The following is a 25,385-nucleotide window of genomic DNA, read 5'->3' on the forward strand; positions in this document are numbered from 1 at the left end:
CCCTGGAATTTGAGAGTGGTAAAAGCAGAACCAAGAACAGAATTATTAATATTAGGCTACCCTTCAGGAACTTCCCTCAGTTGCTTCCATAGGTGGAGTTACCCAAGGTCTATCCAGTCCTCAGATTAAGAGACATTGCACAAGTGAAACCAACTCCACATGCTAAGGAAGAATTCTTTCTCTTTTGGCCTAATTAGCTTTTAAAAATAGGAATGTTATGGCCATGTCTAGGGTATAGATGTTCCTCAAATTATCATCATCAACCAATTAGGAACAAAAAGGAAAACCTTTATTTTTTTTTTTAGATTTGTTTTCCCTTTTCTTTGCACATCTAGAACCAGGAAACAAAATTACTGATAATGTAATAATATAATAAAAATATAATATAATATCACTATATTCTTTCTAGAATATGTTTTACTTGCCCCTACACACAAACACGCAACTCTCTCTCTATGTCTCTGTGTCCATATCTGTCTCTTTGTCTCTCTGTCTCTATCTCTCTATGTCTCTGTCTCTTTGTCTGTCTATCTGTCTCTCTCACTATGATATTAGAGTGTCTAAGGCTAGAGTAGATTATTTTTTTCTGACAAGGGAAACAAAATGGATTGGAGGACTGAGCCTGGTTCAAGACTCCTACATTTGATTTTTCCCTCTGTCACTGATGTGATTGATTAATGATAGTGAGGGAAGGAGAGCCATCTTTTTAATTTTGTAGCTTTTACAAATATATATATACACACACATATATATAGATACATAATAAATTATTATACAGACATATATATGTATGCATAGAAACGTCTATATATAATCAGTATATACGAGTATGTATACATGTGTGAATACATATATAAACATGCATGTATGTATCTATATGTGTATGTATGTATATTTATTAACCTTTTAATTTATTTTAACCTTAAAGGAAGTGATGATGTATGATTGATTGCCTGAATGTGATTAGCTCTTTGAGAACAGATAGAGTTCTTCCTAAATTTGAAACCACAATCGATAATGATCTGACAATTTAAAAAATCATGCATATGTTTTATTTCATTTTAAAAATATTTATTTTGTTTTTTGTTTTTTATTTTTATTTTGAATATTTTCCCATATTTACATGTTTTACAATACTCTGTATTGCTTCGACGGCAGAAAGGCAGTAAGGGCTAGGCAATGGGGGTCAAGTGACTTGTGTAAGTTAAGTTTTTGCAAGATTTGCAAGAAGCCATGTCTGGAGGGGGCAGGGCTGCCAGTTAGAAACTTGGAATCTTAGGAGATTCCTGACGCCATGCCAGGGCATAAGACCTATCATCAGTTGGGCTGTGCCCTATGTAAGAGAGAGAGAAAAACCAAGCTCAGGGGCTCAGGCTGGAGCCAGGATTCTGGGTGGTTAGGCCAGTTCTTTCTCTCTTCAATTTATTAAGTATCTTAGGGATCAACCAGCATACCTTGAGATTACAGGATTACTGTTTAGTTTTAGGGTCATTTGACACCATTCATTCACTATACTATCTGTAAATTATATACAGAAGATTTATCCACCTAATTCTCTTCAATCAGGCTGCAACCTAATCCATCTATAGGCAAGCAGTGTCCCTTACAGCAGGCTAGTGAGGCCTGGCTCAGCCCAGCCCCAACATTCTGAAACTGTTGAACTTAAAACTTTGAGATAGGATTAGATTTTATTTAGTGATTCCTAAAACCCTCTTCCCTTCCCTCAGCTTCCCTGATTATTTAAGTAACTTAAGTAAAACCCTCGTTACAAAACTTAAACCATCTGCTGATCTTTTGTTGGTTGCCCTGACAACAATAATGAAAGAAGACAGCCTCAAGAGAGTTTCAGGGGAGCCAGAAGGGACAGAGAGGTGTCCAGCTTCCTCCTCAGAAGCGGTGACTGATGACCATTCTTAATATTCGCAGTCAGATGTGTTTTTGATCTTCATCAATAATTTGATAACAATGATTCATCTATCATCAGTTGATCGGCGGTTGATTACCAGGAAACTAGTTTTCCTGAGGAACCATACTATGATTGGTTGAGGGAATTCTAAAGGAAGTCTGGTTATACCAACAGACTTCCTGGTGATGCCAAGGAGAGCCTTAAAACTCTTCTAACATCTGGGGCTTTCTGTTTCATTCCTCTGAGCCAGTAACATCATTTCTACTGTTTCCCTCAATGATCAAGTTCCCAACTGGCAGTCCTGCCCCCCACACATAGTTTCTTGCAAATCTTGCAAAAACTTAATTTATACTTGCCCAGGGTCACACAGCTAGGAAGTGTCTGAGGCCAGATTTGAACCAGGACCTCCCATTTCTAGGCCTGGCTCTCAATCCACGGAGCCACCCAGCTGCCCCCTCCATATGTTTTAAATAACATTTATACTTTCACTCTAATATCTAGATCTGAAAAGAAAGAAGGGAAATAAAGGGTTGGTTTGGGAGCAATTTCTTCTGTGTAGATTTTATCTCTCAATTGTCTTTTTATCACTCCCCTCTGACACTATTCATGAGCCTCACACAAAAGTACCTCAAAAGTAGCTTTCATTTTCTTTTTTCTTTTTTTTTCTAGTTGACAGATGATTTTGGCCATAAATTCTGGCCTATTGAATCTTCTGAAACTCATGAATCCATAATGATATATGAATACAAATTTAATCAATAGACCATCAAGGCTCAAAAAATCACTGTTGGACAGTCCACAAGCGTCTTTCCAAGAGCAATTCCTGCCCCTTAATTGCCCATCCTACCCTACATATCAAAATGCAGGCCTATTGACCACTTAACACCACATTTGACAAATTGATTGAATGGCAATTTGCCCAGCAGAGTAGAGAAAATTCAAAAGATGTATTTCAGACTGGTTGAGGCAAAGCGTGAACGTTAAAGACTTCTTTAAAGTTGTATAATGACTTACTCGACAGCTGCCCAGGAGTCTTGTCTTTCCAGAAGGTGGTGGGCCCGCATGGAGTATCCAGCAAGACAGGGAAAGCCACTCTGTAACCAGGATCTTAAGTGAAACTGAGAATATTGGGAATGGGCACAATTGACAATATATTGGTATGGTATTAGAGACTGGGAGGCATATTAGAGACATGGAGGGAAGAAGACAGAAGGCAGCAAGAGATTCAATTCATTTCAACACAAACATGTCCCTAAAAGGTGCCGATACAGAGATACAGAGGATATCCTAAAGAGGAGTTAGAGATGAATTGGTCCCTTTCTTCAGTGAGTTTAGGGGTACGTATAGGGGCTTAGCTGTAGTGGAAAAGACCTGATCCAGCCTTGGAGATAGCAGAATAACGGGAGAAAGAATATTGTACTTTCCCACTTAATTTGGAATTGTGCTACCTGAATTTGAATCTGCCACTTATCTATTTGATATTGAACAACTTACATAATTTCTCTAAGCCTCAGTTTCCTCATCTCTAAAATAAATGGTTTGGGCTACATGGTCTTCAAGATCTTCCATCTTTGGCTTTGACATTAGTTACTGTTTTTGTTGTTCAGTTGTGTCTGGCTCATCATAACTCCATTTGGGATTTTCTGAACAAAGATACTTGTGGATTTTAAAATTAATATTCAATATCTCCAAAGTATAATATTTATAAAGATATAATATCTAGTTATTGAATATTACTTTTAAAATCCACATATTGGAGGTCTGCCATTTCCCACTCTAATTCATTTTACAGATTAGGAAATCTGGACAAGTTTAAGGTCATAAACCGAGACCATAAGTGTTGAAGGCTAGATTTGAACTCATGAAGATCAGTCAGCACCTTATCCACTGCACCACCTAGCTGCTTTGCATTGGGCTGGCAGCATGTCTTAAAACATGCAACTTCTGGGCCTGAATGTTGAGACCCTAAGGCAAGGACATATAAATATTTTTACATACGAAGATATCATATGATAGAGACAGAAACTAAACACTCATCATGACTCAGTGAAGGACGATCTGGCTAGAAAATCAAGAAAGGATGCCCACAAGAAGGTAGCCTCTGATTGACCTGGACCTTGAAGGATCAGATTCACTTGGTAGGGACAGTAGGCACAGGGAAAAGGAGCAAAGTTATGAGGATGGAGAAGTGCCCAACAGGCTTAAGGAGTATAGTTTGGCCAAAACCCAGCTCTTGTGGAGAATAATGGTATAAGGCTGAAAGGCATTGGTTCAGTTACGTTTGACGAACAATTAACAACTGCTGTGTTTGGGATACAGAAATCTATCTGCCACAGATTGTTCTCAAGGAGCTTGAAATCTAATAAAATGGAAAATATCTGGACACAAGGGACCATGAAAGCAGGGAAGGTGTGAGTAAGGGCAGAAGAGAGATTCAGGTGAAGTACAATTAAAAGAAATATCCAAGAGGGAAAATAACTGGAGAGAGGAAGTGAGATCCATAAAGGTTTTCTTTTTCTTTTTTTTAATTCTTATCTTCCATCTTAGAACTAATACTATGTATTGGTTCCAAGGCAGAACAGTGTTAAGAACTAGACAGTGGGAGTTAGGTGACTTGCTCAGGGTTATCCAGCTAGGAAGTATCTGAGTCCAGATTTGAGTCCAGGACCTCTTGTCTCTAGGCCTGGCTCTCCATCTGTTGATCCACCTAACCTGCTTCCCTATGAAGTTTTCATGAACCAAGGGATAATATAAGTCTGGAAATAGAAGTTAGAACCTGATTGTGGTGGAGCCTTGAATGCCACGATCATGAATTTATTCGTCAGACTTTGGGGAATGGGAATCACTGAAGGTTTTTTAGGAGAGTAACATGGTCAGAAGGATGCATTAGAAAGATGTACTGGGAAAGCAAAATTTGGAATTGGAAATAATTTGCTAAAACTAATTTTTCATGACTGTTCCAAAAGCTTTGTGGTTTCACCATGACTTTCCATGAAATTATTCCTTCTTCATTCACTACTCATTCTTATTCTCTAATTGAGAAATATCATAACAAGTAGTCTTTTGTATGTGTATATTTTACACTCATTGGCATAACTGGAAACATCAATTATTTGAGAGCATGGAGAATTTCATTGCTATCACCTTCAACTTGATTTCAGCTTTCCTGAGGCTTTCTAATTAGAATGAACCTGAAGCTTGTTTGAGTTTTGCCCTTCCTCATTTTATTAAATATGAGAGGTTTTACAGTTAATGAGAAGAATGTGGAAAAAAATTAAATCTCAGTAATAGATTTCTAAATCCTTAACCTTAGGATCTTACAGGTATAAATCAAAATATTACAACATATTATCAAATATAAAGTAAATTGAGATTGGATAGTCTAGTCCCTACCCAAAAAATGAATCTTTGCTATGATGCTCGATTCAATAAGACTCATCAGGCACTCATTAAAAGCCTTTTATAGGGGACAGCTGGGTGGCTCAGTAGATTGAGAGCCAGGCCTAGAGACAGGAGGTCCCGGGTTCAAATCTGGCCTCAAACATTTTCTAGATGCATGACCTTGGCCAAGTCACTTAACCCCCATTGCCTAACTCTTACTTTTCTTCTGCCTTGGAACCAATACATGGTATTTATTACCTTATGAAAGGTAAGGGTTTAAAATAAAAATTTTAAAATAAAAAAAATTTAATGCTTATTATGGTGTGGGGCAGGGTGGGCAGCTAGATGGCTCAGTGTATTAATGGCTAGGCCTAGAGACAGGAGGTTCTGGGTTCAAATATGGCCTCAGACACTTCCTAGCTGGTTGACCCGGGTAAGTCACTTACCCCCTGTCACTTAGCCCTTACCACTCTTCTGCCTTGGAACTAATATTCAATATTAATTCTAAGATGGAAGTAAGGATTGTTTGTTTTTTAAAGCATATTAAGAGGCAGTGAGGTGGCTCGGGGATAGCCAGGACTAAAGGTCCTGGGTTCAAATCTGGCTTCAAACCCTTTCTAGTCATATGACCTTGGGTAGATCACTTAACCCCAACTGCCTAGTCCTTAACCTTCTTATGCCTTGGAACTAGTACATAGAATTGATTATAAGACAGAAAGTAAGAATTTTTTTTTAAAACCTTTCCAGGACTCTGTGTTAGGCACTGACAATAAGGGAACAAAAATGGAATGGCATCTGACCTCGAGAAACTTACATCTATTGAAGGAAACAACATACACATAAGTAATTCATATTTATTATTAAAATAACAAAATAATCTATTACATACAATAATCTACAACATTTATTAATAAAATAATATACAAAGGATTTACCTAAGGAAAGACTCAGGTCTAAAACAAAGGGCTTAAAAGAACCCAGTGAATGGGTAGATTATAGTAGCATTCTTTTTTTTTTTTTTTTAAATTGGGATTTATTTATTTATTTATTTAAGCCCTTAACTTCTGTGCACTGGCTCATAGGTGGAAGAGTGGTAAGGGTGGGCAATGGGGGTCAAGTGACTTGCCCAGGGTCACACAGCTGGGAAGTGGCTGAGGCCGGGTTTGAACCTAGGACCTCCTGTCTCTAGGCCTGACTCTCACTCCACTGAGCTACCCAGCTGCCCCTATAGTGGCATTCTTGACAAGACCTGATACGTGAGTCTGATGATTCAGGTTTGGGATTGGAACAAATAAGACATTCTTAGACTATATATCTTTTTTATAATAGAGTTTTAATGATATCTTTGTTTTTTACAATACCTAAATTTCCTTTATGTCTTTCCCAGACATAACAAAGATTTGAAAATATAGGGGAAAAAAACCCCAAGAAATTTGACCAACACAAAAGAATCTGGCATTATATGCAATATTCTAAATGCTTCAGCACTGCAAAGGAGTACATAACATGAAATAAAAAGTGTTTACTAAAAGACAGCATCAAAAGGATATTTAGTAAAGATGCAGCACTGCCTGAATCAGACACAGCTCCTTTCATCTCTTTATGTGCCAGAGTGCTATGCCTGGATAGAACAGTATTTAACTCATAGGATAGTGGTATATTTCTCAAGTATGAGGAGTGTCAAGTATTTTCGGATAGAAGGCATTTGGTTCTAGGAGGCTATATCAAAGTTTTGGTTCCTTGGGACAATTTACTCTTGATGGCCAATGGCTTTTTAATTAAAAATTTGCCTGCGACAGAGACCTTTCATTCTTACTGCTGTGGATCCAGATTAGTAGTCATTGTTGCTCCTAACATTCCACCTCTTGTTGTCCAGGACCTAAATGCCTTCTGTACAGTTGGAAAATCTTGAACCCCTGGAACTGCATTGCCCAGGATTCCTTTCTGTATTACCCACAATTCCTTTTGCCTTTTGTATATGTACGTCTTTATGTAGTCTATATAATTTGGGTTTGCTCTGCCTAGCTCCCTCTTCCACGTGAATTGAGTGGGGAACACTCTCTGTGTTCTCTAGCTCTCTAGTTAAATATTAATAAATCTCTATAAAATTATACTTTGGAGATATTGAATATTAATTTTAAAATCCACAATACCAGGGGACTTTCTACCATTCAAATAGCTTTAGGACCATTAATCAAAAGTATTAGACCATCCTGACCTCAGGGATTCAGGATGCCATAGTATGGATAGTATGGAAGGAGGAGACTTGAGTTCTTTGGAAATGTCAGGACCTTCTGCTTTACCTCTCTTATCCAAATTCCACCTCACATCAGTTACTTTGGCCAAGTGAGCATGGAGCTCTTAGAGTATTTTCAGTGAGTCATTCTGGGAAGGATTACTTCAGAATATATAACACAGCTGACAATTATTTCAATTTGTACCAAAACAAAGGATAACCTTTCATGGAATAAAGGAGGGATATTGCTCAAGAACTATGGATTCACTTGTAATCTTTTTCCCCCTAATTGATTAGGATAATTCTTCCCCTGACTCCAAGATATGGATTCATTTACTTTCTTTACCCATGTATGGGACTCTCACAAGAACATCGGGGATAGTGGTAGAAGAGCTCTCAGTGATTTCTAACTTCACAATGGAAGACATCAACAACCAGAAAATCAGGTAACCAGTTTTGTGAACTTTAATATTTTTGCTGCTAATGGTAATTTCCCTCTACCACTAAGACTCCTAAAGATGCTATCTTCTTCCTCCATCTACATTCTGTAACAAATATTCAGAAACTGAGGCTGCCCCGAAAGTGAAAAGTCTCATACAGTTATTCCTACTTCAGTTTGAGTGTCTTTGGTCACAATCACCCTTTAGGGAATAGTTTCAGTGAAGTGGAAGAAGAAATCTGACTTAGGTCATCTGGTTTGAACCCTTTTATTTTACAGATGAAACAGAAAGCCAGAGAGGGCAAGTGAAGGTTCAAGATCACACAAATATGAAGTAATAAAACTATAATTCTAATCCAGATCCCTGAAGTCCAGAGCTAGTTCTCCTGCTGTCATTCATTCATTCATTCATTCATTCATTCATTCACTCCCTCAGTCACATATTCATTCATCAATGAGTTCAGGGATGAATTCATCAGCCAATTAATTTCCATGCTACTAGGGTATACAGGATACAGAAAAATTAGTACCCCTTATAGGGAGTTCAACATGAAAATGAAGATGAAATAGTGTATGTGGTGACTAAAAAATTGAGTCATAAAGTCGGGATTAAGACCTGATTGACATATACCCTGGGCACATCACTTAGTTTCTGTATCCCCAGTAACTCTAAGACGTCAAGTTGCAGAGATGGTGCCAATCTACAACAACAGAGGGAGTTTTCTTTTTGCAAATTCTTTCCCAATGGAGTCACAGGTTCAGTCCTTCAAAAAATGATGTAAAAAGATCATAAATTCAAAATGTAGAACAATGAATATATAAAGCATTTACTAAGCACTTGCTATACCTCCTGGTATATAAATAGAAAATACAAATAGAAAAAGCATGACTGTTTCTGCTGTCAAGCAGTTGATACTCTAAGAGGCAGACAACCTGCAGGGAAGGTTTCAGTTGTAAGTCAAATGAAAAGGTCCTATGGTCCTAGAGGACATCAGATGTTAATGCTTCTTCTTTAATACATTTCCTCCTGATGACATCAATTGATGTTCATGATATCAATTTCTGATGTTGAGTTGTTTTTAAAACCCTTACCTTCTACCTCAGAATCAATACTGTTTATTGGTTCCAAAGCAAAAGAGAGATAAGGGTGTTGAATGACTTGCACAGGGTCACCTAGCTAGGAAATGTCTAAGGCCAGATTTGAACCTAGGTCCTACCAACTCCAGCTCTCTATCCACCAAGCAACCTAACTGCTGCCATTTTTAGTTTTGTTTTTTTTTTGATAGTGCCAAGGATTTTAGTGGCAGGGATTTTCCTTTCTAGGTCTTTAGCAATGGCTTTGGCACCGAAAGGAGCAGTTACAAGGTTTCATCTCTATAGAGGTTGCTTCCCAGGAGGATGTTGAGGGCACTGGAATGGAAACATTGCTACTTCCAAGGCTCTTAGTTACAGGGTCCTGAGCTGAACCTGTCACTGTCTGAGGGGAAATCAAGGTGTTCGGCTTCTAATTTGCCTGGCACATGTTGCCTTCTGTCTCTCCCTTAAGGTGCCCTGCTCCATTGGCTAAGTTGGCTGGCCTGCCCTATGTCAACAGTTAAATAACAGGTTGCTTACTCCTTCAAAGGATGCTCTGTGACTGAGGACATTTTTTAACTGAGTGTAAATCTTTTGCCTGTCTTTACTTGTAACTTACTAATTTTCTTCTTATTTTGACCTACATAGGTACTCGAGTTTATTTGAGACCGACAGTCATCCAGTTGCTGATATTTTCCATTTCTCTGTCTCTGATGCTGACAACAACAAACTAAACAATCAGAAATTTACCATCATTATCACACCTGTCCAGAATCTGCCTCCTGTTTTCACTTTTGCTGACCTTATCACGGTAAGTAATTTTCAGAACAATGGACAGTGCTATCAGTAGCCCTCAGAATAGACAATCTGTGAATGAATGATTTTCTGCCTGAATGAGCCCTGTTCCCTCTGCTTCCCTGAGCAATCCCACAATGACAGCTGGTTTGGGCACTGTTTTAGCAGTAGAAACGACTGTTTTCTGTAAGACATCTATGTCAGGAAGGGGAGGTCGATCTGTTACTCTCTTTTGAAACAAGATGGACACTGCCTTCTTCAAGAACTATGGTGGAAGAAACTAGAGCGATTCATATGTCTCATCCGTCATCTGAAAACTCAGAAAGCATATCCAGTTATACTCAAAATGTTCGGCAAGCTCCCAGTTCTCTCCTAAACCTCCTAGACCTCCTTTCTTTCTAGAGAAACTGGAAAGTGCCCTAAGGGTTCGAACTATTCAGCCAGGAGACCAGGAGTCCTTAACTTATAAGCTCCTTAAGGACAAGGTCTGTACTTTGCTTCTTTTTTGTATTGCCAGTACTTAGCACAAAGTAGGCGAGGAAGAAATTGATTAATAACACATGAAAAAAAAACACACCTGGTTTTGACTATGGAAAGAAGAAGAAAATCAGCATTTACATAGTACCTACTATGTGCCAGGTACTTTGCTGAATTCATATAACTTGGAGGTACAAAGCTTAATTTGAGGAGCAGCTTGTGTTTATTCCCCTTCCCTCCTTGGACTTGATGTCTGATATGGTCAATCTTTCCTTTAAGTCTGACATTTTAAAAAGCACAGAATTGCAATAAAGAAAGAGAACAAGCCCTTTTCTCCTTGTCTGAAGGAGGCAAGGCCAGACAGTCCCTTTACTGAAGGGAAGCAATTTTTTCTGAAGACCAATTGCAGAAAGGTAGATATGAGAACTGGAGGGGCCCCTGATGGCTTTAGAATTAAGTTCATTTTGTACTGTGGCCTGGGTTTGAAGAGAGCCGCTGTCATCTGTTTAAACCATAGCATTGAAAAAACTGATGCATTCACAATTTGCAGGAGCACAGATGTGTCTCCTCTAGCCTGCAGTGGGTCTAATTCCATTTCTGCTGCAAGGTCACCCCAGACAGCACTTTTCAATACAGTATTTTTTATTTCCTCCAGTACACAAGACCATCCAAGGTGTCCTTTTTCTCTTCTGTAGGTTGATGAAGGAGGGAGAGCACCGCTCACATTTCACCATTTCCTGGCTGTGGATCCTGGAAACCTCCAGAGAGATGCAGAAGTAAAAATAAGCACTTTGCCTACATATGGCTTCATTGAGAATACCAGGACAGGTACCTGAGAGCCTTTTGACTCATGGATCTTTATTGGTTCATTATTCAATAGTGAGAAGGGAGGAAGCATTGTGTTTACCTAATTGGAGCCTGAGTTAAGCTGTCTTGGTGAAATCTCTGAACCAACTGTGTCAGTGAAATTAGGACTCCTTTTCTGTTAACAGGAAACTCCTCTAATTATTCAAAACCATTGCCTGGGCATATCCCAGACCATTCTGAGAGTATGGCCTGAATAGAATGGTGTATTGATCTAGCGAGGCTATCCCCTGACCCTCCTCCCCACCTCTCCCATCCCTGCCTCTTGCATTCCTTGTCTCTGCTGGCATTGCTGTCCCAGGTGGCTGTCATTAAGAAGAAGGCACAGATTAGAAGAACTGAAAGGCAGGAAGGTATTTATTGCCTTTCTGACAATAGTTTCATGATGTACAGCAATAGGCTAAGATGAGTGTACCAGACCATTTTATCTCAATTTGGCAATAATTGGAATGAGCTGGCAAAAATTGGAGGGTTTACTAGCAGCCCCCACAAAGAGGCGGTTTCTTGAATGGTTGGTGGATGGTGTGATCTCTGGCATGGAAGTCTGATCACCTTCAGCTCACTTGGAAAGTAGTCTCTGTTTTCACAGAAGAAGGTCCTTTAACTTTCTGTCATGTGTTTACTCTAAGCTGTGTAGATGGAGGGTGGCCTGGAGAGGGGAGGCACTCAAGCAAGAAAACCAGTTAAAGAACCTATTGCAATAGTCCAGGCAAGATATGGTGAAGGCTTGAGCTAGAGTGGTAGCCAAGTGTATAGAAAGAAAGGAATGGATTCAAGAAATTGTAGAGGGAGAAAAGATAAGATTTGGTAACTAAATTGAATACGTTGGGAGAGAGACAAAAATGACTGGCAGAATGACTTTATCAGGTGCAGTAGGAAATAGCCCTCAATACTTCTCAGTCTTTTTATCTGCAAAATGGAGATAGTAATAGCATCTATTTCCCAGGGTTATGAGGATCAAATGAGATAATATGTGTATAGCACTTTGCAAAGTTTAAAGTGCTATATAAATGTTTGCTTTTATTAATAGGGATAGTTTGGGGGTGGGGAGAGGAAAAGAGTTGTTTGGGATGAGGAAGAAAATGAGTTCTGTTTTGGATATCTTGAGCGTGAGATGAATATGGGAAATTCAGGTTCAAAATATCCAATAGGCAGTTGGATATGTGACTCTGAAGTTCAGGAGACAGTGTAGGCCTGGATATATATTCAAGCAAGCAAAAACATACCCAGGTAATAAGTGCCTATTTTGTGCCGGTTCTGCTAGGTACCAGGGACGTAATGTCTCATTGGTTATCGTTGGGGAAAAGCTAGTTCATTGAAATGAATTGTTCACTTATCCAGTTCATACCTTCAAGTACCAAAACTTTTTAAATTTCAGAATTTTACCTTTTGACTTGATGAAAACCTTCCTAAAAAAATTATAGTCTTCTTTGTCCGTAGGTTAAATGGCCCCAGAATATACTTTTTCTTCTCGTACCTACTTTCACAGTTTTTCTATCTTCTCTCACTAGCTTCTATTTTCTTGCAATAAGTAGTTTTCATCTTGTAATTTGATATCCCAGGGAATTTTTTTTGTAAAACTATTTTATCAATTACATATAAATAACAATTTTCCACATAATTTTCTGAATTTTTTTTTTATGATCTAAAATGTTTCCATCCCTCTCCCTTCCCAGAAATGGTAAACAATTTGATCTGGGTTATACATGTATTGTTATGCAAACCATTTTCATATTGTTCATTTTTGTAAGAGAGTAATCCTATAATATACCAGGGAATTCTTACATCCCCCTCTTAGATTCCCTTATTCCTCTTAAAACACTACTGAAACAATACCTTCTATAAGAAGCCTTTCTAATTCCTCTAGGAGTACTTTCATTACCTTAAAAACTATTTTTCTTGCATGTCTTTTTATATATACTCATTTATGTTCATGTTGACCCTTCTAATAGAATGTAAGTTCCTCGAGGGCAGGATCTACTTCATTTTTGTCTCTGTGTCTCTGAATATGTGTAGTACCTAATACATAGTAATGTATGTTGGTCAATTGTTGATTTACCATGCTAAGCAAAGAGTATTTAATTTTCTTATATATCAGGTCCCCTGAATCTGTATTGCATTCCCTGAATATAATCAAGCTGTTAGAAAGAAGGCACAATTTTCTGTCTTTTATAGAACTGGTGGAAGAGACAAGATAAGGACTTGAACAGCTATTTTCTGCCAGCCCTCCTCTGGCTATGTCTCCATAATCTGAAGAGAGATGGAGTTCCCAGCAGCCAATTTCTGCTCAGTCTCTTGGGAATGGGAATCGGGGAGGGGAGGGGAACGGCACACAATTTCTGGAAGGCTATATATTAGTGAAAGAAAAAGTATTTCTTTATTTCACACAAGTATGATTTAAAAATTTTCTCATCTCTTTGTCTCTGTGTCCAGCCTCCATCAAAGACTGCCATGATTAGTAGTCTGTGGAATTTGTAGCTAGTTCCTGCCTGCTGTCCTGGGATTGGTAGCCTACAGTCATTTAAATGAGGATGCCTTTGCTTACCCCCACCCCCACCCCCAGTAGCTAACATTGTAGATGACAATTGGAAATCAATCCGCTGGGAAATTTGAATTTGAACTTAGTCAGAGGCAACAAGAAAACACAAAGGTATCTCTTCTCTCTGACATCTGTCTCTCCCCTTGTGCAGAAGGCGCTGATTCTTGCATCAGCTGGAAACAGGAGCTCAGCCAAGCCCTCTCATCAGTGCCTACCCCCTGTACCTCTGGGGAAGGTGCTGGCCATGCTCCAGCGATTGATGGTTCAAGGTGGATGAGGGAGAAAGGGTTGTGAGACTTGAGGAAATGCCTCCTTGTTTTTTTTTTATGCATGACTGCAAGATGTGATTATTTCGAGGGGGAGAGAGGGGCAGGGTTCTTCTTGGTGAAACTGCCCAGTAGAGGAGGATTTTATGGAGCCAGCATATAATTCTTTCTTCCATTAGAACGTGGACTCCTAGAGAATAGAGAATATTTTGCTTTTCCATTTGTATCTTCATCACTTAGCAAAATGCTTTGCATGTATTAAGTATTTAATAATTTTTATTCATTCATCCCTCTGCTTACTCTTGCCATTTCGTGGCCCATAGAGAGCACTGCCATCTTTCATATTTGCTGTTATCCATGTTAGCTGAAAAACCTGATTATCAAGGAAGCAAAAATTGTACCAAAAACTATCTGTCACTTAGGGAAAGCTTTAAGGCTTGCAGAGTCTTTTACAAATGATCTCTCCTTTCGTTCTCACAACAATCTTGGGAGGTGAGTACTATTATAATCCCCATTTTAGAGGGGGCAGCTGGGTAGCTCAGTGGATTGAGAGCCAGGCCTAGAGATGGGAGGTCCTAGGTTCAAATTTGGCCTCAGACACTTCCCAGCTGTGTGACCCTAGGCAAGTCACTTAACCCCCATTGCCCACCCTTACCAATCTTCTACCTTGGAGCCAGTACATAGTATTGACTCCAAGACGGAAGGTAAGGGTTTAAAAAAATAATCCCCATTTTACAGTTGAGGAAACTAAGGCAGGCAGTGATTAAATGTCTTGCCCAGAGTCCCACAGTTAGTGAGTATTTGAGGCTGTCTGAGGTCTTCCCGACTCCAGCCACCACCAGCCTTTTACTCCATCTAGTTACTTTGATCCCCTTTGGTACACATCAATTATACAACAACAGTTATCTCTTAGCTATGTAAGGCTTGATGGGTTTTCAAAGTGATTTTATATACGTATATTATCCTATTTGACAGTATATGTGAATACATGTACCTGCAAAGGCACACGGTCTACAATTTAGGACATTGGATGAGAGAAATTAAATCACTTGCTTTGTGTCTCTTGGTGAGTTAGGTTAGTAGAACTGACTAGAAATTCTGACTTTTAGTAATAATGATGATGCTAACATTCATGTAATAACTTAAAGTTTGCAGAGTGCTTTATAAATATTATCTTGTCTGATCCTCAGAACAGCCTTGGGAGGTAGATGTTATTATTACCCTCATTTTATAGATGAGGACATTGAAGCAGATGGAGGTTAAGTGTATTATTCAGAGTCACACCGTATGTTATATTTGAACACAGGTCTTCCTGACTCCAGATTCTACACTCCTGTGAAATAATATTTGTAAAGCCCTACGTAGCACAGTGCCTAAAACACAGTAGGTACTTAAGAAATGCTTATTCCCTCTGCCTGGTCATAGCTCTTTCCACTATGATGTGCTGTCTGTCTCCCCTACCCCCCTTCTATCTTAGAATTGATACCAAGTATTAGTTCTGAAGCTGTAAAGGCCAGGTAAGGGAGCCAGGGGGACTTAAGTAAGGCCACATAGCTAGGAAGTGTCTAGCTCAGATTTGAACCCAGAGGCTCCCATCTCTAGGCCTGACTCTCTAACCATGGAGCAACCTAGCTGCCCCTTTGCTATCTCTCTTAAATACTTATTCAACTCTTTCTGATCATTATGTTTTCTTTCCAGTTTAGATCAATAAATTGGAATTGCTAATTAGGGTTTGTCTCTCTCTCTCCTGTTTGGTAGGTAGCCGTTTTGGCCCCAGAGGCAGCAGTGACTTGGAGGCATCCTTCCCCTTTCAGGATATTCTAGAAAACCACATCTACTATTTTCAGAGTGTTCATGAGAGCATTGAGCCAACCAGTGATGTCTTCAGTTTCTATGTGAGTGATGGATCTGGTCGTTCAGAGATTTACAGCATCAACGTCACCATTGAGGTAAAGCCATTGAGAGCTCAAGCCTTTGCCCATCAGGGGTCTAACCCTTAAAATAACACTGGAAAGACTACTTTGCAGTAGAGTTGATTGGATTTGGCCCTCAGCTCTGAAGGCCAATATTTAAATGGTACCACTAGCTTAGGAATTGTCATGGGAGTTAGAAGACAATGTTGGGGGAAGTTAGGTTTGGGAATCAATAATTCTACTTTCAGAGCCCAGTCACTAGGTTAGTGTGTTCCAAAGTATACAGAGCCTCGGTTTACATTAAAAATATAGGTTGCTCCTTTATCCCTGATATTTCCTGTGATTCTTGAAGTCAATAGCTTTTCTTAATGTGTTGTAAATTTATTTTAAAGTCAAAGAGACCTCTTCCTCCTTCCTTATTCTCATAATAAACATTTACATAATGTTTAATAAATAATAATAAATTCTCATAATAAATAGATATTATATAATGTTTACTTATATGCCAGCACTGGGCTAAAGCTTTAAAATATTATCTTATTTGATCCTCCCCACAATCCTGAGAGGTAGTTGCTATTATCATCTTCTGTTTCCAGTTGAAGAAACTGAGTCAAACAGCTATTAAGTGACTTGCTCAAAGTCACACAGCTAGGGTCTGAGAATAGATTTGAGCTTAAAGCTTTCTGACTCCAAGCCCAGTGTTCTCTCCAGTAAGCCATGCAGTATCAATTAATGTATTTTTTTAAAAAACCCTCCCTTCCATCTTAGATTCAATATTGTGTGTTGGTTCCAAGGCAGAAGAACAGTAAGGGCTAGATAATGGAGGTTAAGTGATTTGTCCATGATCACACAGCTAGAAAGAGTCTGAAACCAAATTTGAAACTAGGACCTCCCCTCTCAGCCTGGCTTTCAGCCCAATGAATCATCTTGCTGCTCCTTCAATTAACGTATTTTTGTAATTAAGTCAAAGAAGATGTCATTGGAAGAGGTATATTTTCTTGTTTGACCATCTTTTATTTTTTTCAGTTATTTCATTTTTTAGATACATTTTCCATGGTTACATGATTCATGTTTTTACTTTCCCCTTCACCCCCCCCCCATAGCCGACACACATTTCCACTGGTTTTAACACGTGTCATCGATCAAGACTTTGATCATCTTTTAAATAACAGAAAGGATTCAAAACCAGGTCCTTTGACTCAAAGCTAGTATTTTCCCAATTACGTCATTCTGCTTTTTGGTGTAGACCTGTTATACACAAGGGGAAAAAATAACTACCTCCTCCAACACACAAATCCGTAACAGTTAGCATTTAATAGTTTTTGCATATAATTGTACAGATAAAACCTGTTTCTTATGGAAGACATCTGAAGACAAACTTTGGTAGAGCATTAGTCAGTATAATCCAACTAAAAGGGCTTCAGAGTCAAAGGACCTGGGTTTGAATACTTCCATCTACTTAAACCCTTTGTGACCTGCCTTGGGCAGCCCACTTAATCTTTTGAACTAAGTGACATCTAAAGTTCCTTTCAACTCTCAGTCTTTTGATCTTAAGTATCTGTCATAACTGTGTATGTTAGCTCTCTCTTTTTGGTTTGAACATCATAATTAGGTTAAAAAAATTTCACTGCTACAAATGGCTTAGAAGATACTTTGAGCACTGTGTTTTCCCTCTAGTTTTGCATTTATATGTATACGGCATGTTGTTCTCTGCTTTAATTAGAAGAGAAATGATGAGTCTCCCAAGATGAACATCCAGCCCATCAGGGTGCAGGAGCGCACAGGAGTGGTCATCAGAAATACATCTTTGAGTCTGCAGGACCTGGACACTCCAGATAATGAACTGGTTTTTGTACTCACGAAAAAGCCTGACCATGGTGAGACATGTATATCCTTTAGTATATTTTCTTCTTAATGGAAGTTCCTAATTTGCCATCGGGCAGTAGGTAGTGCGATAGGTAGAGCACTGGCCTTGGTTGGAATCAGGAAGACTCCTCTTCATGAGTTCAAATTTAGTCTTAGACACTTACTAGCTGTGTGACACTGGGCAAATCAATTAACTGTATTTGCTTCAGTTTCCTCATCTATAAAATGAATTGGAGAAGAAAATGGCAAACCACTCCAGTATTTTTGCCAAGAAAACCCCAAAATGGGCCCGCAGAGACAGACACAATTAAAATATCTGATCGACAAAATTTGCCATTAATATTCATTCTAAAGATTTGGCTTTGCATTTTCCAAATAGGCACAAGAATTTCATGTCAAGGAAATCAAATTTACAGGCAGCTAATATTTTATGAGAGGCTGAGTAGCCAGTGAATAGAGACTTACCTTCAACATCTTGGTCCAAGGTCTGCTTCTGAGAGACACACACTGGCTGTGTGTGACTTTGGGCAGAGGGTGCCGTCTCAGATGCCTCCAGGCCACTCTCTCACATTAAGCTCCAGAGCAGGTACCAATCTGCATTGGTAGAAGAAGTTTTTAAATCAAGAGTGCTTTATATTCTTAGAATCACAAATCTGGCAAAAGAAGATATTTTATTAAGGGAGATAGTTGAAACAACTCTGTGAGATGTCATTTTTATACCTGTTTCCCTGCCTGACCACAGTCAAGATACTTCTCAGACTATTTCCTCTACTCAAAATTTAGATGACTCGACTCAGATTGTTTTCTGTTATGTGAGATATAGTGTAGAGAATAGTGTTGTGTCAAGACTCTTTGTAATGAACAAAGTTAAGTCAGTGCTGTGGGCCAATATTACTTTAATCCTTTTTGCACAGAGAAAGTCTACCTTGGCATGGATGTAATTTCCAATGTTATCTAGTCACCCAGGTTCCCAGCCTAGGAGCCATCCTCAACTCTTCCCTCTCCCTCTTCGAATGTATCCATTCATTTGCCAAGCCTTGTCCGTTCCATCTTCTGAGAATCTCATTTGTTCTCTTACTTCTATTAATGCTCTTCATATTTGAGGGATTGTGATAGCATCTTTAATAATAATAATAATAATAATAAACAGCTATTACTTACATAGTACTTACAATGGGCCAGGTACTAGACCAAGAGTATTATTACCTCATTTGCAACTCACAATAACCCTCAGTTTACATATGAGGAAATTAAGGCAGACAGGTGAAGTGCAGGGTCCTAGAGCTAATAAGTGTCTAAGGTCAGATTTGAATCCAGGTCTTCCTGACTCCAGGCCCTTGTGATCCCTTATTGCCATTAGTCTCTCTAAGTATATCCAGCCTCTTCACTCTCTAATCTAGCTTCCACACAGATGCTAAATTGGTATTCCTCCAGCTCAAGTCCTTGCTCAAACAGTAGCCTCTGTTTAAATTTAGTTTAAATTGAAAGTTTTCCTTTTGACATTCAAAGCCCTTCCTATGATGGCTGCAGACTGCCTTTTGATTCTGATGCTACATTTGCTCCTCACAGCCTGATTTTTCTCAGTGTTTCTTTTGGTGAACTTCCTACCTCTTCTCTCCATGTCTTGGGATAGGTGGTCCTGTCTCCCTGGAAGGCTCTCCCTCCTCACCTCTTGGGACCTCTCACTCTCACTAAGGCTCAACTCAAGTATCACCTCCTTCAGCACACTTATTCTGATCTCAGTTGTTACAATCTCCACTATCACTGTGTATCTTTTGAATATATAAAAATAACCCAAGAATTTCAGCACTTAAAGCTGCCCTGAGACTCTTGGGACATCCTGTATGTATTGGATTTTCTCATCCATGGACATGTTGCCTTCTCTACATCTGCTCTAAGAATATAAGCAACTTGAGGCTGTGATTGTCTCATTTGGGGCTTTGAATCCTCAGAGCCTAGTATGGTACCCGGCCCCTCGCAGGTGCTTAAGAAAATTAATGATTAATTTATTGATCTCAGAAAGCAGGATAATGATAAGAAAATCAGAAAGCTTTTGATCTTACAGATAAAGACCATCCCTTTCATCACTTCCTGTGCCTTCCTCCCATTTTCATGCACCAATTACAATTAAGGCTTTGCTTAGGACTGCCCAAGGGGCAGTCAATCGATTCTGATTTGTCATCCACTTATGCGCGGGTGCGTGCGCGCGCGCGCGCACACACACACACACACACACACACACACACACACACACACACACCTGAGTTACAGATCTCCCCCACTTGGGGATAAGTGGGGTGTTTACACTTCTGGTGATTAAATCTAAAAATGGGCAGGGTAGAGTTAATCTCATCTTCACACTTGTGAGAACAACAAAAATCCCATATCCTTATTATAACAAAACCATCCTTTAAACAAAACAAAACAAAACACCTTCCCTTCTGACTTAGAGTCAATACCAAGTATTGATTCCCAGGAAGAAGAGCAGTAAGGGCTAGGCAATTGGAGTTAAGTGACATAGCTAATGCCTGAGGCTGACTCTAAGCTCAGCACTCTATCCACTGCAAAACCCAGTTGCCCCCTGCCTCCAATGGCTGCTTTAATTTTTTTTTTCTCTTCCTCAGGTTATCTCCATAGAAGACAGCTTTCTTCAGAGCCTCTGCAGAATGGCCGGATCTTGTTCCAGGGCTCCTCCTTCACTTACCAGGATATCTTGGATGGCTTGATTGTATACACCCCCGGTGGTCCTGGTGTGACTGTAGATGAGTTCCGTTTTTCCCTCACAGATGGTCTCTACACTGAGACAGGGAGGGTAGAGCTGTCCGTGGAGCTCCCCAAGAGTGAGCTTCCCCAACTAGCTGTGAACCGAGGCCTGCAGCTGTCAGCAGGTATTGAGGGGAAGGAGTGCCAGACAGCTTTAAGGGAGAGTTATGGTAGATGTGACCTTAATTCCTTATTTCTTCCTCACTTGGGTGTGAGTGGTAGAGGAGATACCAGTGGATATATAAGACAAAGTATTTAAAATTTGTGAATTCTGGGGTTTGAAAGAATTCTGTTCATGAAACACTATCTCTGAGCAAGTCAACCCCTCTGAGCCCCAGCTTCCTCAACCGTAAAATGGGGATATTAATTTTTATTCCCACATCATGGCCTCCACAGAGGTGATGTGTTTTAAGGAAGTCGCAAGACTGATAGCACCATCTAAATGTCAGCTAGTATTATTAACATCTACATCTTTATTATAATCAGAACAAGAAATATCTTCCGGGGGGATAATTAGCCAATTAGGAAGGTATTGACCTGTTTAGTGCCTAGAGAAATTAAATTTCAGTCCTATGGCACTCGCGATCAACGGTGACCTTCCTTGGCACATACAGTTTGATGAGCTGAACTAAAGTACTAAAGTCTTCCCTGGTACCCCGAATTAATTGTACAAGCAAATGGAATGATGGACCACTAGTTTTGAAGAGCAAACTAGTGCGTAGGTGACTGAACTAGCGACCAAGATTCTTGGATTCTTGTCTTCAGTCTGTCACTAGTTAGTACCGTGACCTAGGCTAGTCAGTTTCCTCATTAAAAAAAAAAAAATGAGGAAAATTGATTAAATCATCCGAACTCTAAACCCAAATGATTGAAAGCATCTTAGACGTTTCCATCTTCTCCAGGTTCTGTAGCCCGGATCACAGACCAGCATTTAAAAGTGACAGGCACCAACCTGGATGACCTAAAGGTTATGTACGTCATGAAGAAAGATCCCAGTGTGGGGCGCTTACAATTGGCGAGGAGTGACAATCTGGAGCAAATCTCTGTTAAGGGACCTGTCAAGAGTTTCACCCAAGAGGACATCAGCCAAGGTGAGCCAAGTAGGCTCAATCCCCTACCTCCGCCCCACTGAGCCCACTCTCCGAGGAATGTTAATTTCCCTTGTAGCTCACTCACAATTACATGCACCTGAGAGTCCTGCTTAAATGGTGGTAATGAGCAGTACTGCCATGTTGTCACCTCTTCTGTTTTGTTTCTGACCTAGGGTATATCTTCATTTTCTTCTTTTTTGTTTAAATGGAAAAATTCACCTTAATTTTGTTTGCTTTTCCTTTTTTTTTTAAACCTTAACTTAGAATCAATATTAAGTCCATATCCAGAGAAAGAACTGTGGGAGTAGAAATGCAGAAGAAAGACATGATTGACCACATGGTTCAATAGGGAAATGATTGGGGTTTTGGCATTAAAGCAGTGGTTCCCAAACTTTTTAGGCCTACCGCCCCCTTTCCAGAAAAAATATTACTTAGCCCCCTGGAAATTATTTTTTAAAAATTTTAATAGCAATTAATAGGAAAGATAAATGTACCTGTGGCCATCACTGCTCCCCCCCTGGATCGCTGTAGCACCCACTTTGGGAATCACTGCATTAAAGGATCACTCTATTACAAATATAAATAATATGGAAATAAGTTTTGATGATGCAAGTATAATCCAGTGGAATTGCTTGTCAGCTCAGGGAGTGGGGGAAAATCATGAATTGTGTAACCACGGAAAAATATTCTAAATAATTTTTATATAATCCAGTGGAATTGCTTGTCAGCTCAGGGAGTGGGGGGAAATCATGAATCGTGTAACCATGGAAAAATATTCTAAATAATTTTTTTAATTGATACTAAGTATTGGTTTCAAGGCAGAAGATAAAGGTAAAGGATGCACCTATCTAGGATCACATAGCTAGGATGTGTCTGAGGTTAAATTTGAACCCAGGACCCAGTCTGGATCTCTATACTGCTTTTCTTTTTTTAAAAATTGACTTCTTTCTATCTCAAATTTACTGATGCTTTGCAACATTCCTGATAGAATTCTGGTTTATCGTAGAGGGAAATGAGGTTAAAAAGTGTGATTTTATATGTGAGAGACAGACAGACAGACAGAGGTGGAGAGGCAGAGAAACAGAGACACACAGAGACAGTGAGACAGAGAGACATATGTACAGAGGTAAGTGGGATGAGGGCATAGATTAAGGTGAAAATGATGTCTTCCTTAGGTGAGCAATTTATATCTTTCCTGCTCCCCAAAGAGCATGAGTTAACGAACTAAGCAAAATGGAAGGACATAAATCAGCTCTGCCTAGGGGAAATTACCTGGTTCATCCTTCTGTTAGGAAATGCTGATGCAATGTGAAAGTGTAAATGTTAAATGCTACCCTGTCACTAAGCAGTGCTTTCCAGATTTTTTTTTTAAGTTGAGTTGGGGGGAAAAGGTGGGGTTTGGACAACAAGACTTTGGCTGATGGCCAGCTCGGTTTAGAAGTGGCTGCATCCTGGGTGGGGGTGGGGCAGGAGCTCTTCTGGGAGCATTCTCAGTACAATGGAACTCTGCACCAGGGCCCTGCACACAAGAAGGGCTTCATCCATATAGGTAAAACTGGATCGGACTCAGCTCTGAGTCAGAAAGGTGGAAAAGAAGCAAGTCTTGGGATGACCATTGCTTGTTTGAAGATGTTCACATTTTGACAGAAATTTGACCATAGAGGATTAAAGTGTTCTAAGGGACAGAGCCCTACACCCCCCCCCAAAAAAAAGGCTGCAAGGTTTGTTTTGTTTTTTCAGATTTGTTTTAGAGGCAGCTAGGTAGTAAATACAGTGGATGGCAAGCCAGGCCTGGAGTTAGAAGGAGTTTCTGCTGTGTGACTGGGCAAGTCACTTAACCCTGCTTGCCTAACCCTTGCACCCTTCTGTCTTAGATTTGATACTAAGACTGAAGGTAGGTTTTTGTTTTTTTAAGAGTTATTCTTATCAAAAGAAGACCCAACAATTTAAGAGAAGCAAATGTATTCAGCAGGTAAGTAGATGAGTCCTCGCAGAATCTCACTGCAATTCTAAATATTATTTATTTATTTGTTTGCTCTTTTTAAGATTTATTTTTATATTAATTTATTTTATTAATTTTTATTTATTTGTGATCTTTATCTTTATTTTTTCTCAGTAACTTAATTAAGCCAGAGGAGCTAGAGTAGTTGACACATTTTCAAAGCAATAGAAAAGCGGTTTAGGGGGTGAAATTAAATCTAATAAATTCTGATTCTCTTTTCCGACCTCTCATTCCCTACTTCCCCTAAATCAGCTTACCCCATCTGTTCTCCATACATGGGAATCTATGTCTTCTGATAGCAGTGACAAAGGAATTCTGAGCACCTGGCTGCTGAAAGCAGTTTTTTTCCTCTGGAGTTTAGAATAGCTATGACCAGGAACACTGGCATTAACATAACAGGACAAAGGGAAGTGGGAGAACCACTTTGAATTTTGAAAATAGATGTTGTTTGCAGATGACCCAGTAATTTGTGAGATGGAGCTGAAAAGCCAAGCCTGTCAGTGATTCAGTTCATAATTGTTAAGTTCCAGGGAATGTGCTAAGCACTGGGTCTATACAGAAAAAATAAATCAGTCCTTGCCCTCAACGAGCCCATATTCTTTTGGAGAAAATAACACTACAGGTTAGTTTCAAGGTCTTTGACTTCTGGGGACATTGACTACAGGCTTCTTTCTTCTAACTTGATATGGAGAAAAAGTTTGGGAGAAAAAAGAAAAGAATCAAGGTATTTTAGGAATCAAGAATTTTATTCCTCTCCTTCAAAAGCTTTTCATCTCAGAAATGAGGCACACTCAGTTGAAAATCCTTGTTAAAATCGGGGAGAAAGATTCAAAACTATTATTCTCTTGTCAGATTTTTGTAAATTAGGGAAACGCTACCAACAAATCTTCACTCTCCTGACTTTTTTTCCTCTTTGCAGGATGGGTCGAATACAGACATGAGAAGGGAGAATCTGGTGGCAGTTTTGCTTTTAAATTTGACGTGGTCGATGCTGAAGGCAACAAACTGACTGACCAGTCATTCTCCATCAGTGTCCTAGGTAAGAAGAAAGTATTGGCTTCTGAAAGGCAGGTCATTTAATGAAGGTGCCTAGGTTTTACTAACTGGGGACTTTTGAAAGCCCTTAATTTATGATGGGAAATGTATACTCTGAGACCAGAATCGTTTTTCTTCCTCTGAGGGAATCACATCCCGGATCTTCAGTAGATTTGATTGTAGCTAGGATTGGTGAGGTCTGCTTGTAGTCTCTGGAGTGTTCTGGGGACGTAGAAGCTGGTGGGGCTCTTGGGCTGGAGAATTCTGAGCTAGTTGCGCTGAAGCTGAACAGCGTCCACACTAAGTTCAATAGCACTAGGGTGAGCCCCAGGAGTGGGAGGCTGCCTAAGGAAGGACAAGCTTCCGTGCCCTTCAGTAGTGAGAACAGACTTGTGAGTGGGCACTACAATTAGAACCTGGGTATAAGACAAGAAGACCCAATCTCCCCTCACACTACCTCAAAAAAAAAGGAACAAGATTGATTGTCACCTATTCCTGATCAGAACCATAGTTCGTTCTGTAACCCTAGAAAAATCTATTCCTTTTGTAAAATGGGGACCAAGATAGTCATGCGACCTATCTTAATGATAGCAGCTATCTAAAAGTTTTAAGGTTTGACAAGTACTTTATAAGTTTTAAGTTTATTCTACTTTATAAGTTTTAGGTTTATTATCACAGAGAGCTAGAGAGGTGGAGGCTATTATTAGCCCCGTTTTACATATGAAGAAAGTCAGGCAG

General features: G+C 39.5%; 1 protein-coding gene across 1 annotated transcript in view; it reads left to right on the forward strand.

The window, feature by feature from the left end:
* The window catches only part of FRAS1 (Fraser extracellular matrix complex subunit 1), a 545,529-nt gene that overhangs the window by 421,130 nt on the left and 99,014 nt on the right, over positions 1 to 25,385 (forward strand). Inside the window, exons 39-46 of the mRNA XM_044681606.1 lie at positions 7,821 to 7,969; positions 9,685 to 9,847; positions 11,004 to 11,136; positions 15,736 to 15,926; positions 17,614 to 17,767; positions 20,381 to 20,644; positions 21,422 to 21,610; positions 24,532 to 24,651. Coding sequence (XP_044537541.1) covers positions 7,821 to 7,969; positions 9,685 to 9,847; positions 11,004 to 11,136; positions 15,736 to 15,926; positions 17,614 to 17,767; positions 20,381 to 20,644; positions 21,422 to 21,610; positions 24,532 to 24,651 — 1,363 coding nt within the window. The remainder of the gene's footprint in view (positions 1 to 7,820; positions 7,970 to 9,684; positions 9,848 to 11,003; positions 11,137 to 15,735; positions 15,927 to 17,613; positions 17,768 to 20,380; positions 20,645 to 21,421; positions 21,611 to 24,531; positions 24,652 to 25,385) is intronic.

Source organism: Gracilinanus agilis, chromosome 6, assembly GCF_016433145.1.
Source record: "Gracilinanus agilis isolate LMUSP501 chromosome 6, AgileGrace, whole genome shotgun sequence".
Lineage (NCBI taxonomy): Eukaryota > Metazoa > Chordata > Mammalia > Didelphimorphia > Didelphidae > Gracilinanus > Gracilinanus agilis.